This window comes from Hydra vulgaris, chromosome 12, assembly GCF_038396675.1.
Source record: "Hydra vulgaris chromosome 12, alternate assembly HydraT2T_AEP".
NCBI classification, from domain to species: domain Eukaryota; kingdom Metazoa; phylum Cnidaria; class Hydrozoa; order Anthoathecata; family Hydridae; genus Hydra; species Hydra vulgaris.
Window position 1 is genome coordinate 72,797,992 of NC_088931.1, and position 18,704 is coordinate 72,816,695.

Consider the following 18,704-nt stretch of genomic DNA (forward strand, 5'->3'; position numbering starts at 1 on the left):
GTTGTTTCTTTGCTAAAGAGTACAAAATGAAATCTAGTATTTCAAAGAGATTTGTTGTACACAATTTTGATCTTACAAATCGGTCCTGTTTTGATTATATTAAATTATTACTTAATATGATTATTAATGTTAATTTATAAGTAATGAATATTTAAAAAAGTACTAATATGTTTGCTATATTTAAATAAATTTTTTTTCTACTACATGCCATATAGTAATAAAAGTTTTAAAATGCTAATAAATAGCAAGTGGGGATAGGATTTTTTAAATTTAAGTTGTTCTTTTATAAAAAATGATAACTAAAAAGTTAAATTGTTATACTTGATATTAACTACCGAGATACCGAGAGTTCAATATAATTTATAAAGCCTTTGTTTTTTAATTATTTTTTAGTGTATTTGTAGTCATTGTAATACCACATAGTTGAGTTAAAAAATTTTTTTCCCTATACGAAACTAGTTATGACGAACCTAAAAGTTTTATTTTAAACACTTACAGAATAAAAGACCTATTTTAATAGTATTTAAGATGTTATCTACAAGTTATAAAAACAATTTGTTTACTTTTAGAGTTTAGAGGGTTTATTTGGTTGGAAAAAACTCTAAATTTGGTCTAGATTTTTTCTGTATTGTAAAGCAGAGGAGGGATGTCCCAAAAAGGCCCAAAAAGGTTTAAATATGAAAGATTCTAGGATTCCTAAAGTGATTTGACTTTCCTTATGTAGTTTTGATGTTCCTTAACAAGTAATCATTGTTACTAGTAACAATACTTTTTATTGAAATGTTTACATAAGTGAATTTGATAAATAAATGCATTTTTCTTGATGTATCCATACCTTAGTTATACTATATTTAATAAAAAATATGGATGTATTGAGTATCTTACCAGTTCATTCTATATTGTCTCAATACTCTTTCAAAATTTAGCAAATCAGAGAAATAAAGCAGGAATACTCCAATCGTAAGTATATACTTTTTTAGATTTTTATTTTTTGTACACGCCCCATGAAATTATTTTTTGTAACTACAGTATAATGTAGTGGCTAGTGTAACAATTTTGCTTAGTTGTTTATCATTATACACTTTTTAATTTGCATATCAGTTTGTTTTTTGTTGTATGTGCATTGACAATAGCACAATTCATTGTGATAAAATAAAAAATTTTTAAATGTTTAATAAATTTCTTAAATGTTTCATAATTGAAAGTGATTTACAGTAATTATGCAGAAAAAGAAAAAAGACTTTTGTAGTTGTTCGGTAAATACAAAGCATAACTACTGAGGACATAGCAGCGCTTGTATTAAAGAAGTGTTTTGGTCTTTATAAACTGTTTTTTATAGTTTCTGTGTAAAAGGATAAAAGGATAAAAAAAAGTTCCAGACTACAATAAAAAATTATAAAAATTTTATAAAATTAAAATATATTTGTAAAAAATGTAAAGTAGTATTTTAAACTTCAACATCCTAGCCTAGGATAGTTTCCAGGTTCCAGGTAAAGTATAATGAAAAGTATTGCTTCTTTAAAATAATATGCAACTTCAAATTGATTTTGATTTTTTTTTTTTTAATGTAACTAATTATTTGGCCAGTTATTATACAAATATGTTAGAATTATTTTTTACACAATTTTGCTTGTTTTTTTATCTTAAGTTTATTGCAAGGTTATTACTACAGCAAAAACTTTAGTACGCAAGTTTCATCGGTTTATGTTTGAATTAGTTGCTTCTGATTTCTCTCTAAATAGATTCAGTAAAAAATACAAATTTTTAAAGAAATTTATTAAAAACAGTTATAAAGCATAACTCTAAATAAGTTATTTAATTTAGTTTCTTTATTTAGACTTCAAGCGTGATTTAGAAAAAGATTGTGTAAGTGAAACAAGTGGACATTTCAAGAGGTTGCTGGTCTCTATGTGTCAGGTTTATACATGCTTTTTGTTTTTCTTTTTTCACTGTTCTCCTTCCTTATTTATTGTCTCTTTTTAACCTATTTTTATAAACATGTTTTTTGTTTTTTATTTGTTCAAGAATTAGTTGTTCTTTGTAGTTGGTTTTTTATGCATTTTCAAAAGCATACAATATTGCAGCCCTCAGAATTAGGGTCAGCACTCGGCAATGCCGACCTTATTGCCAATAAGATCTGAGGTCAGAAATTTTATTGTCAAATTCAGAGTTTAAAGATTTACTTCTATATGATATTTCAAATTAATTAAAAACAGCAAAGCAAAAGCTAACTTAGATTTTAAACATAATTAAAATAAAACAGCAAAATAAACTTTTTTTTAATTCTAAATAAAATAAGAAAAAAAACACAAAAAAAACTTTATACTTAAATTTTGAACAAATTAATTTAAATAACAAAACAAGCAAAACAAATGTTTTATTTAAATTTTAAACAAAATAATTAAGGTATAAACAAACAAAAAAACATTTTTAATTAAATTTTAAATAAAATAATGATAAAAAACAAATTTACTAACCTTTTATTAAAAATAAAATGGCAAAATAAATGTTGTATATAATTTCTTAATAGGAACCTTTATTTAAATAAACATAATTAAAAATAAAAAACGGAAAAACAAACTTTTTGTTAATTCTTGAAAGCAAACATTTTATTAATTCTTGAAAACAAACATTTTTTAATTCTAAATAACATAATTAAAATAAAATTGGCTAAACTAATTTTTTTAATTCCTACAAATATGGTAAAATATTGCCTTTTTTTTTCTTCAAATTTTTAAGCAAATGTTTGTGTTTAAATGAAAAGTTGGCGATCTCAGGGTTTTTTTTTTTTTTTTTTTTTTTTTTTCAATTTAATGCTAAATGTTTGCACATTTGCTGATTTGTGGAACCTTTTAAATTTTGTGCTAACCTAAAAGAGATTTTGGTCAGCACTTTTTTGTCAACATTATTTTTCTTATTCCCATGGGCTGATATAGTATTTTTCTGGTTTCAGTCAAGTTGTTGTCAAATTGTTGTTTTTTCAAAAATCTATGCGTCTATTATCAATCTATATGTGTCATTTTTTATATGTATGTGTAATGCCATGTATATTTTAATTTAGGGTAATCGAGATGAAACAGGAGTTGTTGATTTAGAGAAAGCAAAAAAGGAGGCAGCTGAGCTTTATCAAGTATAAAAATATTCTACTATATTTTGTTGTATCTTTTGTATCTGTTTGAGTTAAAATTGACATATTTTTTTTTAGGCTGGTGAAAAAAAATGGGGAACAGATGAATCACGTTTTAATGTGATTTTAGCATCTAGAAATTTTAATCAATTAAAAGCTACTTTTGATGAATATGTCAAGGTTAATTTTTTTATTTTTTAAATTGTATCTACTCTAAGCCCTAAATGTATAAACTGTTAATAACCATTGGTAACTTATATCTATAAGCAATTGGTTTCTATATAAAATGTTTTTAAAATTTTTTTGCAACCTTAGCAACCATGCTCTTATTTTTGTTATTAGCCTAAAATCCTTTTGAAGACTTGAATTTATCTCTTTGGTTTTTCTAATTTTGACTTATATGTCTAAGTTGTTAAGTATTTAGTTATTGTTGTGATGTTGAAAAGTGCCAACAAAAAGAATACCGTAAGACAATAAAGATTATATATTGGAAACCTTCAAAGTAACAAGTGAAAGTCATCAATAAAGAGTGATGGTGTGTCAATGTAAATAAAAAATGTAAATATTGAAAATATAGCTTTCAGAAGTAAAAGAAAAATTTAAGTAGATAACTGGAAAAACAGAGAATTTGAATTTATAGGTTAAAAATACCCCAAGTGATGATGCCAATATGTAAAAGTGCCAATATGAGCATATCTAAAAGACTGGGTAACCAGCCAACTGGAAATCAGGGAAATATTTTCTAGTCAGGGAACAGTCAGGGATTTTCGAATATTTTTTTTCTTAAGTCAGGGGGTAAAATCTTTTATTTCAAATTTTTTTTTTATGTTTTTTTACAAACTCCCACAGAAGCATCAGTCAAATGAAAAATTTATATTTATTTTGACATATATTTATAAAATTGTATGGAAACATAAAATATAATTGCTATTATATTATAACCTAAAGTTTGTTACATGTCTTTGAAATATATTAATATATTTAAACATGATTTTGTTTAACTATGTAAATGCAATGTTAATTTTTTCCAGATAAATATTAAAGAAACAGTAAAAATGTCTAAAATAACTTAGTTTGATAATGATTGGATCAATCTTAAATGTCATCTATCATGATGTTGGCTTAAAAGAGTTGATTGTAAATTAAAGGGTAGATGTAGTGTATGCGGAAAGACATTTTCCCTATGTAAAATGGGTATAATGGCATTTAAAAGTCATAAAAAAATGCAAAGCATTTTAAAAATGTATCTTTATAAAAACCAACCAACAGTATTTGATTATTTTATTACTAATAAAGCACAGCAAAATACAGTATCACAAGTAACTGATTCATTATCACCAACTTTAATAGCTTCTGAATCATTGCCATTAGCTTTTTGTGTAGCTGAATCTTTTCAATGTGTAGCTGAATCTTCTCAATGTGTAGCTGAATCTTCTCAATGTGTAGCTGAATCTTCTCAATGCCAATTGTTTCAACAAATTCAGCACAACAGTACCACCTTTATATCTATTTACAACTCGAGTGATGTTCTCACGTTCTGAAATACTTTAGGCACTATACGCTACACAGCAGTGTTTCTCTTACAGATCACATTCAAAAATAGGACAACTGTTTCGGTCTGTGTTCACTGACAGTTCTATAGTTAAAAAAATGACTATTGGGAAAAGTTCTTGCCCTATATTTCCATGATCTAGTTTTAATTACCTTTAGTAAGGCAGCGTTTAGTTCTACACACATAGTTGAATGTTTTGATGAGTCTTTAAAAGAAGTTGTTCAAAAAGATCAAATAGATATTTGCATTCGTTTTTGGGGTGTTATTCACAACCATGTTACTTCGAGATAATTTTCATCAGTGTTTTTTAGTCATGCTTCTGCAAATAATTTATACAAAGGTTTTACAAGTGTGAAAATCTTCGAGCCAATATTTTACAAATTTCTATGGATAGACCAAATGTAGTTGGAAGTTTTTTGATATTCTCAATTAGCACCATTCTTATACCAAGAATTTTAAAAAGCTAATAAAATCTCGCATGCAGAACTTTATTAAAAAAGATGTATTGGAGGGAGTAAAGTCTAATGAAAATAGACTTAACCGCACACAAGTGTCAGTTATCAATAGCTGAGAAGGTCAATAATCAGTATCAAGATTTATGTGATCTTGTGAAAGACATCCATAGATTAGAATTTACAAATTACAATGTCTATAAGGATAGGTTGGATGTTTTTTTAATCCAGTTTATAAGCTAGAATTTTAATGACTTATTTGAAATATCTAAAATTGTTTTTACTTTGTCACATGGTAATGCACAGGTTGAAATTAGATTTTATATCATATATCAAATACTTGTCTGTGGCTGCCTAAAGACAAGTATATGATGGAATTCACCATGTTGGTGGAGTTTGCAATGTGGAAATATTGAAATTAATGATCAAAGATATCCAATTCACAATACAAAAATTAATTAAAATAAAAAAGAAAAGAAAAGTTGCAAGAAGAAAAAGACTGTTTTGTAAAAAAAATATGCTCTGCAGAAAATTAAGCAATTAAATGCTAAAAAAACAAAGCTAAATCAACATTATCAGGAAGATATATGTGATATTGAACTAGAATTAAAAATGCTCTTGCAAAATGGAATGAATAGATAAATTATTCTTGAATAATTTATCTGTAGATATATTATTCCTTATATATAAATTATTCTTAAAAATAAATTATTCTTGTTTAACAAGATTTAAACTATTTAAGATTTAAACTATTCTCAAGTTTAAAGATAATTTTTGTTTTAAAATATTTTTTTAAAAGTTTTTTGAAAAGCAAAAATATTTTTATCAAACCATTCAAAATGTTTATTTTTTAACTCATAATAACTGAGATGAGAATGAACTGAGATATTTGTAAATTTAGCTGATTGATAGTATTTTTGGCTCAACATTTTTCTATTTCTTTTTCTTTTCTACATCTTTTTCTTATCTTTGCTCTTTCATCATTTTTCAAGAAAATTTATTTTTTTGCTATTAAAATTTCCAAATGTTAAAAAAACTAGACAAATGGGACCAAATGTTTAAAATTTGAATATTGGCATATGACTATTTATTTTATACTATTGTTAGACTACTGTTTGCTTTTTTACTAAACTCATTACTCAAGAAATGTAATCAAATATTATCAACAATTGGCTTTGGTATATTTCAAAAAATATGAATCCAGCAAACATGTCACAACTTCATTTAATAAACAATTTTGAGCAAACATGCAATGTGAGCTGCATAAGAAAGGCAAAATTGCAGCAGACATCAATCAATTCCACTTAATTTCGGGTGTAGCATCAATTTTACAAAAACATCCTCAACTTTTTGCTTAAGAGAAATAGTGTTTTTAGTAAACCCAACTTTTTAGAGTTTTTTTGCTTATACTGCTTGTTTATCTTATACTGCTTGTTTAAGTGAGCAGTCTGATGTCATACTGAAATAGCCTACTGCCAGGGGCTTCAGTACATAAATTGGCTGACAAGTAGTCTGACTCGCAGCGGAGTGCTGCTACATCGACTGAGGATTTGGTATGGGGGCAGCAATCTTTTCTTTCATCATTTTTTGTTTTTTTCTTCTTTTTCTGAAAATGTATATTTAATTAATGTAACAAAAATATGGTAACAATTTGTTACAAAAATATGCTATAGAACATTTTGTAGATTTTCTTAAGTAAATTAAAGCTTAATAAATAAAGTTTTTTTTTTTTGTTCTTTTTGTTCTAACTATACAGGAACTTCAGCAGAGTTGTAGTTTTTAGCAGAGTTATAGTTTAATTTATTATCAATATTCATTATCAAATTCAATTTACTCAATACTTTTTTATATTTACAGATTTCTCAACGGGATATTTTGAATACTATTGATCGTGAAATGTCTGGTGATCTTAAAGATGGCTTCAAATGCATAAGTATTATTAGATTTGTTACAATTAGTCTGTGGAATACATGATCTATTAGAATTGAAAAGAATAATAATTTGGGGCATTTTAAAGATATTTTTAGGGCTAAGTGTTTAAAATGAAATGAAATTAAGTTTACATTAACACTTTTTATGTGTGGCATAAAATAAATATGGCTATAGTAGGGAAGAGTATATACAAAAGAGCCAGTTTTAAAAAGTATGAAAAAAATCAATTGTGAATAGTTTTTTTTTAATAGTAATTTTTTTTTTTTTAATAATTACTTTAATGGGTAAAATTATAAAATTAAAATAAATTGAATATCAATGCTAATAATCTGTCATACACCTATTTAAAAGAAAAAAGAAGAAAAACAGCTTTTTCATAACATCGTGTCAATCAAAGAACCACTTTGTTTCTTGTTTTTTTATGAGTTGTGACTTTTTTCAAAAACTTTCAAGTCTTTTAAGAATAATAATCTGTTAATTAGACTTATATAAATCAGATTGTACTTAAAGTTACATAATTCAATGATAACCACAACTTTAATAATAGTTTTACATAATTAATTAACAATAATATCCTCATATAAATTTGTCGAGGTCAAAAACTAAAAGAAAGGATCAGAAACCTTTTTGGCAAAAGAAGTTAATCGTACCTTTGAAGCCACAAGATTCATGTGTCCATACCTTGCATTGGTACCATTCTTTATTGGTCTTACCATATTGTCCATTACAAACAATACAATGATTTTATTGTCCTCTTCGGAAATATTTTGTTTTTTTAATTATATGATAAATGCGTTTCATCATCCGAGCTTGCATCATCATGTAATGATATAGCATCACAGTATTAATGAAATCTTATGTTTTTAGTCTCATAAGATGCAAGAAAATCATCATCAAAAAATATTTTGGAATTTGGAAAATATTTTGGAATAAAAATATTTTGGAATTTGGAAAGGGTAGTTGTCGCTTTAATAAATCCATTTGTCATGCTGAAAGCCGTCAAATAAACATCTTTAGCAAACTGCACAACCTGATAAATGTTGACTTTTTTTCAAAGATTTGAGAGCATCCATTCATTTGTAGCTATTCTGTATCTTGTTTTAAATGGCCCATATACTGTAACGTTTACAGGCTGTAACCTATGGCTGCTATATGATGGAAAATTTAAAAAATTTTCAAAACGTTGTTTGGCAAATCACATCACACAAAGATTAACATGGGAGGTATGATCGTCTAATATTAATAGGGTAGGATTTTCATTTCTTGGTTTTACATGGCTTACAAAATGTTCTATTGCTTTCACAAATTTATTTTCAGTCATCCATCCTTAAACATGAGCTAAACCCAATGCTCCAGAAGGTTCTTTATTCAACATGTGATCCTAATAATTTACTTAAGGAAAAATTATCACAGGAAGTATAGTACCACCTCCAGCATTATTATAAAAAAGTATTAGTCACAAGCGTACCTCGTTCTGCTGATGTGATTTGTCATATTGTTTTAAGCTCTTTTTCAGCTATAATCTTTAGAGGAGCTGAAACGGTACTGCATCCTGTTTCATCTGTGTTGAAAATCATGTGTGATGGAAATCTATACTTTTTGTAAATGCTGGTTAGCTTTTCAAAGAATGTGTTAACATTTGTCTTGTTGGAACTTGTTGCTCTGGACAGAGAAGTGCTCTCAGGTTTTCTGACCGACAAATCTTTGTGCCTTGTTATAAAGTTACAAAGCCATTCCACAGATGCTATTTTATCCTTCCATGTTTCAGGACAAATATTGTTTGCCTCTGTGTACTAAAAAGCTATTTCCCTTGTTTGTTTTTCGTCAAACCGTGTCACATTTTAGTAAGCATCGGTGTTACGTTCGTTCAACTAAGTTTAACTACGGTCAACGAAGTTGAACGTAAATAAACGTAACGTAGTTTTGTTTCAATTACGTTACGTTTATTTACGGTATTTTTGTATTAATCATCTTAGTTAAACGTAGTTGAACAAAGTTGAACGTAGTTGAACCAAATACATTTTTGAACAACCTAATTAACTTTTAAAAACCACTGATTTGTATTGCTAGTATAAATAACCAAAATTAAATTTAAGAAGATGTTAAAGCCTGAGTTTAGTGTGATTTTAGAAAGTCGAGCCTAAGCCTGCGAAAATGTTGAAAATTTTTATTTCAATTTTGTTTATTAAATAGCTTACACGATTGGAAATAACTCTACAATAGTAGTACTAAACTTTTTGTTTTTTACTAAAAATTAGTCAAAATAAATAAAATGTAGGTCCCCAAATGTGGCAATAGCCAGTATTAAGTCCTGATTATCTTTTTTCAGTTTTGATTTAGTACATTTGATATCCTAGTTTTTCATGCATTAAGGTAATTAATTTACATCTTAAATTGACCTAATACCATTGCTAATCTTAGGTTGAAACTATTAGTTGAGGCAACATTCATATATATTTACTAATTGCAAATTGGTGATGAAGTTTTCAATATTTTAAGTTATCCTGCTCAACTTTGTTCAACTTTGTTCAACTTCGTTGAATTATTATTTCGTTGCGTTCAAGAAGATTTATTAGTTTCATATCTTAAAACCGCATCTAAAATGATTTTAGATGCGGTTTTAAGATATGAAACTAATAAATCTTCTTGAGATTTAGAAAAAATGTGCTTGTTACCTTTATTTGGGCGATGCACATACTCATCCTCAATATTCTTAACTTTTTTAATCACTTTTGCTAAATAGGCTCTTGATATTCCAAACAATGCTGTTTTATTGATGGACTGGTTGCCAGCATTTACTTCCCTTATAGTCTTTTCTATTGCTGAAGTTGTGGGCCATGTTTTTCTCTTGAAGATAAAAAATATTAAATGAGCTTGAAAAAAAAAGAAACATTAACATACACTAGTCAAATGTAGTCGTTGCTTGAAAAACTATTACTTCAAAAAATTTAATTGCATGATATGAAGGACTTATAAGCAAGCTGATATACCAAGAAAACAAATAGTTTGGTTTTAAAAAAATATTACGAAGTTTAAAACAAAAATAAATAATTTATAATTATTTAAATTTTATTAAAAACTTTGATCTTTTATTTACTGAATATTTTTTTTTAAAGTTTGATAATTTTCTTATTGTTTAAGAAAGTTTAAAAAAATTTTTTAGAGAAAAGTTTGGAAAAAAAAAAAGTTGTTTCTCATTAGGATGTTCACCAAACAATTTGTTCTCTTTTCATAGATTAGATAGTTTATCATGCAATTAAATATTTTGAATTGTTAAAATTTTCAACCTAAACGTACTAAATTTGACTAGTGCCTAGAACCTATTGATGTATTGAAAGAATCAATAATCGTGCGATGAAAGAGCAGGCTTAGGCAGTTGGCTCATGCAGTCGCTGCATCTCAAAGTTGTAAAACTCTGAAATTATCATTATAATATTGCTTAATGATACTCTGCGAACTCTATCCTTAATTGCATTGAAAACTATAAAAGAAATTATTACCCATTGACAGGTATTATCTGTAGGAATATTAAGCCCACTGCGATCAATTAAGTCAATGTATTGTCCATACTTTTAAAGGTAAAAAGTGGTTTTATCTAGCAATTTGTTTCTAATAGTTCTTTATCTTTACAAGTTAAATACTCTGATATATATATAAAAACTATATTTGTATCAAGAGAAATAAAAGATTCAAAATCAGGTAGATTGTTAGATATATCAGCAGAGGGATCATCCAATAGAAAACTAAAATTTAGAAAGAAATGGGTTGTATCAAGACTTATATCAACCGCCGCGTTATCAAAGCAAAAGCTTGCTCTTAATTTATTCAACTTTTCAATCTATTAACATTAAGATCTCTTATTACTGTTTGAAGTTTGTCATTGAATCTAATATCTGCACCTGTTCCCTTAACATAGAAAACTTTCCACCATGATAAAACAATATTAATAAAATCTGCTTTATCTGCTCTTTCTTTTATATGATGTAGTCCTGGATGATTGAATAAAGCATAGTAAATTTTGTCACAAAATACCCTTAAACAGGTAGAAGCTGGCTGCCTCTCAATTGGCTTTGGAAATATTGAAACTTTATTTAAGTTGGATAATTTAACTACATTTTTGGATTCAAGTTCATAAAGTTTTAAAGTTGATACCATTTTGCTACTTTATATACTCCTTTATCATAATAAATAAGTTGACCAGTTTTTTCAGCAAGCCGGTTATTTCTAATGTTTTTAAGCAAATGAACACAATCAAAGATTCATAAATTACCATCATTAGTCAACCAGGGTTCATCTAGAGCTTTCAAAGATTTAAAACTTCCATCGCATAATATAGGTTTAACTTAACCCGAAAACTCTTTTATTGGTTGGATAGAGTTTAATTTAATTTTGGAAATGAAGGATGGTCCACCAAATAAGCAATTAACCATTAGAATCAATATAATTTTTGCAAGAGAAGTTAAGTTGTCGATTGCTTTTCTGAATAATGTATCAACAACATCTTTTTAACATCATAACCTCATCATACAACAAAAAAGAAGTTTCTGTTTTTCTTCAACAGATTAAAAAATATTAGTCAAAAAATACTTCTCATATAATTTAGAAACTTTTGAAGTTATTCTTGTCAAAGTTCTTACAGAAGGTGATTGGTAATCTGTTCGCAATTGTTTATATAAACTTCTGGATGTAGCAAAATACTGAAAAGATCTAATAATAACCTCCTTAGAATAAATCTTACTACCAACACACTGTGTACCCACAGAAGCTAAATTTTCCTGAATTACAATTTCTTTTCTGCCTGGAATTAAATTTTTCAAATAACACAAAACTTCTTCTAATATAGATCATGCGTTGAATTTTTGATTTGAAATTCTGTCTTTAAAAATTGTAGGAACTTTATTTTAGGCCCCATAATGATAAGTTTTAAAATGCAAATCCTCACTAATCTTGATTAAAAAACATAGAATCTCATTTGAATAAACTCGTGATTGTAAATGAATAGTGTTATTAATCATTAAACATACTAATTGAACACCTAAATCTCTTTCATTACTTAAAATTTTTTTTGATTGCAGCAAAAGTTACTCTATCTTTAATTAAGTTGGTAGTTCATTTTGAGCAAAATTTCGAAAACACAAAAGAAGCACGAGTTGTCAAACGTAATGGATGCAGATGGGTGGGAATTTGATAAGATGGTACGCCAAGCCAAACAGATAATGAAATTTAGAACTCCTCTATTTGTTGTTAAAATTTAGGATTCCTCTATTTGTTTTTCAAAATTTATTGGCAAATGCAACTCACAAACTACAGTGTCATTAGTTACTTTTAAGTTTGCATTTGGAGTTACTTTAATTTATTTAACTTTCTTCATTTTTAGGAAATCAATATACAAAGAACTTTAAGTTATCAGATTTTTTTTTCCTGATAAATAATTTGTAGTGCAGCCATAAATGCAATATTTTTTACCCATACTTTAATATCACTAAAATGGCGACTATAATTGAGCGAAATTTAAAATAGGCCCCAGTCAGATACACCGTTTGCACGTTGGCAACGTCTGCATTATAGATCGCTGTGGATTACACATAATTGATTGATAATTCTATAAATAAGGAATATACTGCAATATTTTACAATTTTTACAAAGAAAGGTTAGCGGTTTTTTTCTATTTCTTGAAAGAAAAAAAAGAAAATATTCTGTATTCCTCAAAAGAAAGATTTTTGAAATCTTTATGTAACTGTTTTTTGTGTTAGTGAGTCATTAACACAGAATTTTTCACTGTCTGATTCTTGTACAACAAAAGCTAACAATTTATTCATAAACATTAAAACAACCATGTAAATAAAACTAATATTTTGCACAATTTTTACTGTTTATAATTTAATAAGAGAATTTTTATTAATGACTAAATATTTATGATTATATTTTGACAATAGTATTGACAAATTACAATGAAAAAAAACGAAAATGCTTTCATTTCTTATATATATATATATATATATATATATATATATATATAATATATATATATATATATATATATATATATATATATATATAATTGATTACAGTTTTTTATTAAAATTTTTGGGTTTAACTAGTACAATGTGCACGAAACCCCGCTGAGTATTTTGCTGATCGTTTGTGGCATTCAATGAAGGGATTGGGAACTAATGATAGTTTATTAATTCGAATAATAGTTTCGCGATCAGAGGTAACGTTTGAGTTTTGTATACCGTAACATTTAAAATAATAATACAAGTTAACTAAAAATATTGTTAATTTAGGTTGATCTTGCTGAAATAAAAACAGCTTTCTTGCGCAAGTACCAAAAAACATTGTACAAGATGATAGAAGGCGATTGCAGTGGTGATTATAAGAAGTTGTTACTTGCTATTGTGAAACCTGATATTTAAAAAGAATTATATTAAGCGTATTTGTTTTGAGGGTTTTTTTAATTGTAATTGTGAAAATATACTGTATGAATTTAATTTACATGAGGCACTTAATGTTTTACAAGGTAACATGATTATATTTTTGTGTGTTGTTTTTATTTCTATTAATTGGCACACAGGCCCGGCGGTAGCAATTTTAAAGTGATACTGCTAACAAATAAAAAAAAAAATTTTGTTTTTTTATTTGATAGCAGTAACTTAAAATTGCTTAGCATTAGTCACAGCGAGCCAAGTCCCTAGTAAAATTTTAAAGCTGTTTTCAACAATGTTATATTAAGAATAGAAAAGTATTTAAGTTCCTCTATTTTTTTTGAAGCCAATATCGGTTATTATGGTGAAGGTTGCAAATTTACAAAATAAAAAATTGGGGTTGTTTACGTCAAAAAAAGAAGTAGGTCGTTGCCATAAAAACTGAAATTTTAAAAATACTTCAACATACTAACATAACAACTAGCTACATCTCTGTATTCTGATTTATTTTATTTTCTATTATAAAAATATTTGAAGTTAAACCGTTTACTCTTACCCTAGTTTACTCTATATCTTACTTAAGTTTCTTTTGTTTTTAGATTAAAACAAATATTAAAGCTTGACTTACCAATCTTATGATTTTCATACGAGTATTTTACATTATATAGAACGTTATATATACGGTCTCTCGTTTTTGTGCATAAGAGCGCAGTATTATCTATTCTTAGTCTTACTTATTTTCATTTAAACAACGGAAACTATTTTCGAACTTCTCTGGTCATTTTTACGCTATGACATTTTTTGTTTTCCCGTCGGAAAAAAGTATTTATTAACAAATACTTTCATTAACTGGCAGTATTATTTTGAGATATTTAATGAACTGCTAAATTTTTTGATTACGCTAATTTAATTTAAATTGGATTTGGATAAAAAAGAAATCATATTTTGCGTTTGATTTTTGATAACAAAGCTTTTAAAATAAATCGCCAACTCCTTACTAATTAGAACCTGTTAAGGTTATGAAAAAAAAGTACAAGAAAACACTAAACAATACAGTTGACAGTAGTATCAGATATGAAAATTCGTGAAAGGATATGTGAGATCCTGGTTTTGCATTACAAGTACAACCAATAACAGCCCAGTTCGGTATTATAAATTTTGATTATAAGTTTACTGTTCAATATTTCACAACCATCAAATTAAAAACATGAAGTGTGTATATTTTTGCCCGTTTTATACAATTAACATTTAAGAAAAGTACAGACAAATTATTATTAATTAACGGAATAATTAACACATTAATTAATGACAATGATTCAAGATAGATGGTAATAAAAATTGTCAAAATGTCGTAACGTGCGTTAAAAAACATATTATATTTGGTATTTCTCAATTTATGTGTTAATATATTTATTATGTGTTACTATATATATACAATTAATATATTATTGGGCATTTGTCTCATGGAAAATTGAAAAACTAACAAAATTGACAAATTCAAGTTTTCAAGCAATTTTCTCTTCTAATTCCCATTTATTCAAAGAAAAGTTTCAATTAAACTTTTATTTCTCTCATCTAAAAAAAGAACGAGTGACGCAAAAAAATATATATATTCTATACAACTCTTATTCATTCAACTTTTAATTACTTTCTTTCTCTTTTGTTCTACTCATTTATAAAATAAGCGCGCTCTTAACTTAACTTAGAGATAAAATTAAATTAGAAATAAATCAACAATGACCAAAGCAACTAACAGTCTAATCTGGGACTATTTTGATATTGATGAAAATAATTAACATAAACAACAACAATAATCAAATAAACAACACAAAATCGCATAATTGTAGGGGCTTTTTATTTATTGATTAGTCGTTCTAAATAATAAGTAAATTTAGTTCATGTTAATATTTCAACATTTACAGTTGCAATATAATAAAAAATAGATGTTAAATATTGAACTTTTTGTTTAGTTATTTATTTTTTACCTACATTTGTTATAAAAAGACTTTAGAACCCCCGTCATTAAAATCATTTGTTTTAAATAAATTTCGACGTGATTATTCAAACTAAGTTTATCTGTTTGACATCCCAAACTTCATTCAAAGCAAATCCAGACAAAATATTGTCAACCAAATAAAAGTGCTGTTACTAATTTTATACGGGTAATTAACGTAAAACAATTTTTTATCAGAATCTTGATTGAGATAATAAATATTCATCATTTATTAACATTAAATATAGCGTAATAACAATTTATAGCAACGAACTAGCATAAATTATTAAAGATTTTTAATACCTTTTTAAATGTTAAAAGTAGAATATAATAACTAAACAAATAATGAAAAAATTTATGAATAAAAATAAATGAAAAATTATCCACAGTTTCATTTGTCAAAAGTCTACCGTCAAATACTAAAACTTTTATGAATTAAACGCGCTTCAAAAAAATCGCCGAAATCCGAAAAATTGCGACGTATAATTTAAATACTCCGAGTTTTTGAGTAACTCAACGCAACTAAGGCATGGTAGGGGAGATGGGGGCGCATTGATCGCCGGGGCAGTATGATCTTTTGGCTTTTACTCGTTCATTTTTGCCTTACTAGAAGTGAGGTTGCAATTTAACTAACTATTATGCTTCCCTAATTGATTATTCGTAATATTTTTTCATAAGGTTATCAGCGTCAAAAAAAATAAAGAAAATATTGTTTTTCGTCATAAAAAGTGATTTTTTTAAATCGTGCTATAATTCAAATATATTTTTATTTAGATGTCTGTATGGGTTAACAACAATTTTATTTTAAATTTGTAAGTGTTAGGTGTATAATATAATATATAATTTTTATTTGGCTTCAATTTATACAGTAGATATTGCTATCAATATGTTACCTATACCTATTGGGGTACATTGATCTTTGACTATGCGGGGCCCATTGATCGGAGGATCAAAGTGCCCCATGTTTTTGTTTATAAGCAATACAGTTAAACGAATGGAATTGTATTTATAATTTAGAAAAAAACTATATATAAACAAACAATAGCTTTTAGCATTTCATTTTTTAAATCTACTTATGTTATAAGCTAGTAATAATAATACTATTATTTTATAATATCAAAAGAATAATATTTAACATAATAATTAAAAAATATTTAACATAATATTATTATGTTAAATATTAGCATTTATTAAAAACATATGTTTTTATTGATATATTTTTTTACAGATCTTAAAAATGGTTAGAAATAGAATTAAAAAAACAAATAAAGTTGCTATACCAAGTGAAACAATGAAAGTAGCTGTTAATAAAGTTTTAGAAGGAACACAACTGAATGTTGTAGCACGTCAGTTTAACATAGATAGAATGACTTTAAAAAGATATTGTCGTAAAAAGAGGCTTAATCCAAATGAAGCTTTCAAGCCTAACTACAACAATAGACAAGTTTTTACAGCAGAAGATGAAAAAAGTTTATCAAGTTATTTACTAATTGTATCAAAAATGAACTATGGCCTTTCAACTAGGTCAACGCGATTATTGGCACATGAATTTGCTTTAAAAAACAATAAGATATGCCCATCATCATGGTTCAAAAATAAAATTGCAGGCATTGATTGGTTGCAAGGTTTTATGAAAAGACAACCAGAGTTGTCTCTACGAATACCTGAAGCAACAAGCTTCGCTCGATCAACAGCTTTTAACAAACACACTGTAAGAGAGTTTTTTCAAAATCTTAAAACGGTAAGAAATCGATATAAATATAATCCTAACTGTATATATAATGTTGATGAAACTGGTTTAACAACCGTTCAAAAGCCGGTAAAGGTTTTAGCTGGTAGAGGAAGCAAACAAGTTGGAAGAATCACATCTGCAGAACGAGGAACATTGGTAACTGCATGTTGTGCCTCTAATGCTATTGGAAATTCCATTCCTCCATTATTTATTTTTCCTAGGGTAAAGTTTCATGATTACATGATTAAGGAAGGACCTCCTGGATGTGTGGGATTTGCAAATCCTTCTGGTTGGATGAACTCAGAAATTTTCATAGAATGGATTAAACATTTTGTTAAACATTCAAACTGTTCTCAGGAATCTCCAGTTTTGTTACTTCTCGACAGTCATGAAAGTCATATTTCTGTTAAAGGCTTGGAGCTTGCAATTCAACACGGAATTACAATGATAAGTTTTCCTCCCCATTGCAGCCATAAATTGCAGCCATTAGATAGAACTGTTTTTGGACCATTGAAAAGGTTTTACAATTCTGCATGTGATAATTGGATGGTTTCAAACCCAAGACCAATGACCATTTATGTAATTGTTTCAATAGTTCGAGAACCGTATACAAAAGCTTTCTCACCATCTAATATACAGACAGGATTTAGAGTAGCTGGCATTGAGCCATTCAATTCTGAAATTTTCAAAGATGACGAATATTTACCATCATCAGTTACAGATAGAGCTGCTCCAGATACAGTTACTATCACTCCTGTCAACAACATGGAATCTGAAATGATACCAGCACATGTTAATCACATAGAGTCTGAAATAACTATAGTAAATATTGAAACAAGTATTTTAAACAAAGTGTCAACAAGTGTTGCTTCTATAATCTCACCTGAGGTTTTAAAACCTTACCCAAAAGCATCTGCCAGAAAAAAAAATGTTAAAAGTAGGCAGTTAAAAACAAGGATCTTGACTGATACTCCTGTCAGAAATGAAATTCGTTTGTCAAAAGCAAAGAAAATTTTGAAGCAAACCAAAAATCAACAAAAAGTCTCCACAAAAGATAAGAAAGAAACTAAGAATTACTTGCTTAGGAATAAAAAACAATGTAAACCAAAAGCTGCTTCACAACTTGACTTTCACAAATGATGAAACATTCTTAATCAAAATATTGTACTTTTAACAAGTTTTGTAAACTTAAAAGTTGTATTCTTATTTCAGTCTTTATATTTCAGTTCTTATAAATTTCAAGTTGTTGTAAAGTTTTAAACGTATATAAAGCGGGTAGCTTATAGCTGCTGTGATTTATACATTTTTTAATTAAAAATTAGACTAGTGGGTTTAACTGCTATATTTAAAAAATAATTAAAAAATTTAGATGTATTATATGTTATACAATATTACCCTTTGACTAAATTATTTACAAGATTTAGTTATAGAAGTGTTAAACGTTTAGATAATATTACGCATATAAGATCAATGTGCCCCAAGTCGGAGAT

General features: G+C 27.1%; 2 protein-coding genes across 2 annotated transcripts in view; both read left to right on the forward strand.

Moving 5' to 3' along the window:
* The window catches only part of LOC100212701 (annexin A4), a 35,188-nt gene extending 21,586 nt beyond the window's left edge, over window positions 1-13,602 (forward strand). The window contains exons 9-15 of the mRNA XM_065814357.1: window positions 927-960; window positions 1,838-1,917; window positions 3,062-3,130; window positions 3,206-3,307; window positions 6,989-7,064; window positions 13,166-13,278; window positions 13,352-13,602. Coding sequence (XP_065670429.1) covers window positions 927-960; window positions 1,838-1,917; window positions 3,062-3,130; window positions 3,206-3,307; window positions 6,989-7,064; window positions 13,166-13,278; window positions 13,352-13,480 — 603 coding nt within the window. The 3' untranslated portion in view covers window positions 13,481-13,602. The remainder of the gene's footprint in view (window positions 1-926; window positions 961-1,837; window positions 1,918-3,061; window positions 3,131-3,205; window positions 3,308-6,988; window positions 7,065-13,165; window positions 13,279-13,351) is intronic.
* Window positions 13,603-16,719: 3,117 nt separating this feature from the next.
* On the forward strand, window positions 16,720-18,354 carry LOC136088317 (tigger transposable element-derived protein 4-like). Its single transcript, XM_065812014.1, has one exon. The coding sequence runs from the start codon at window positions 16,720-16,722 to the stop codon at window positions 18,352-18,354; it is 1,635 nt and encodes a 544-aa protein (XP_065668086.1).
* The last annotated feature ends 350 nt before the right edge of the window (window positions 18,355-18,704 follow it).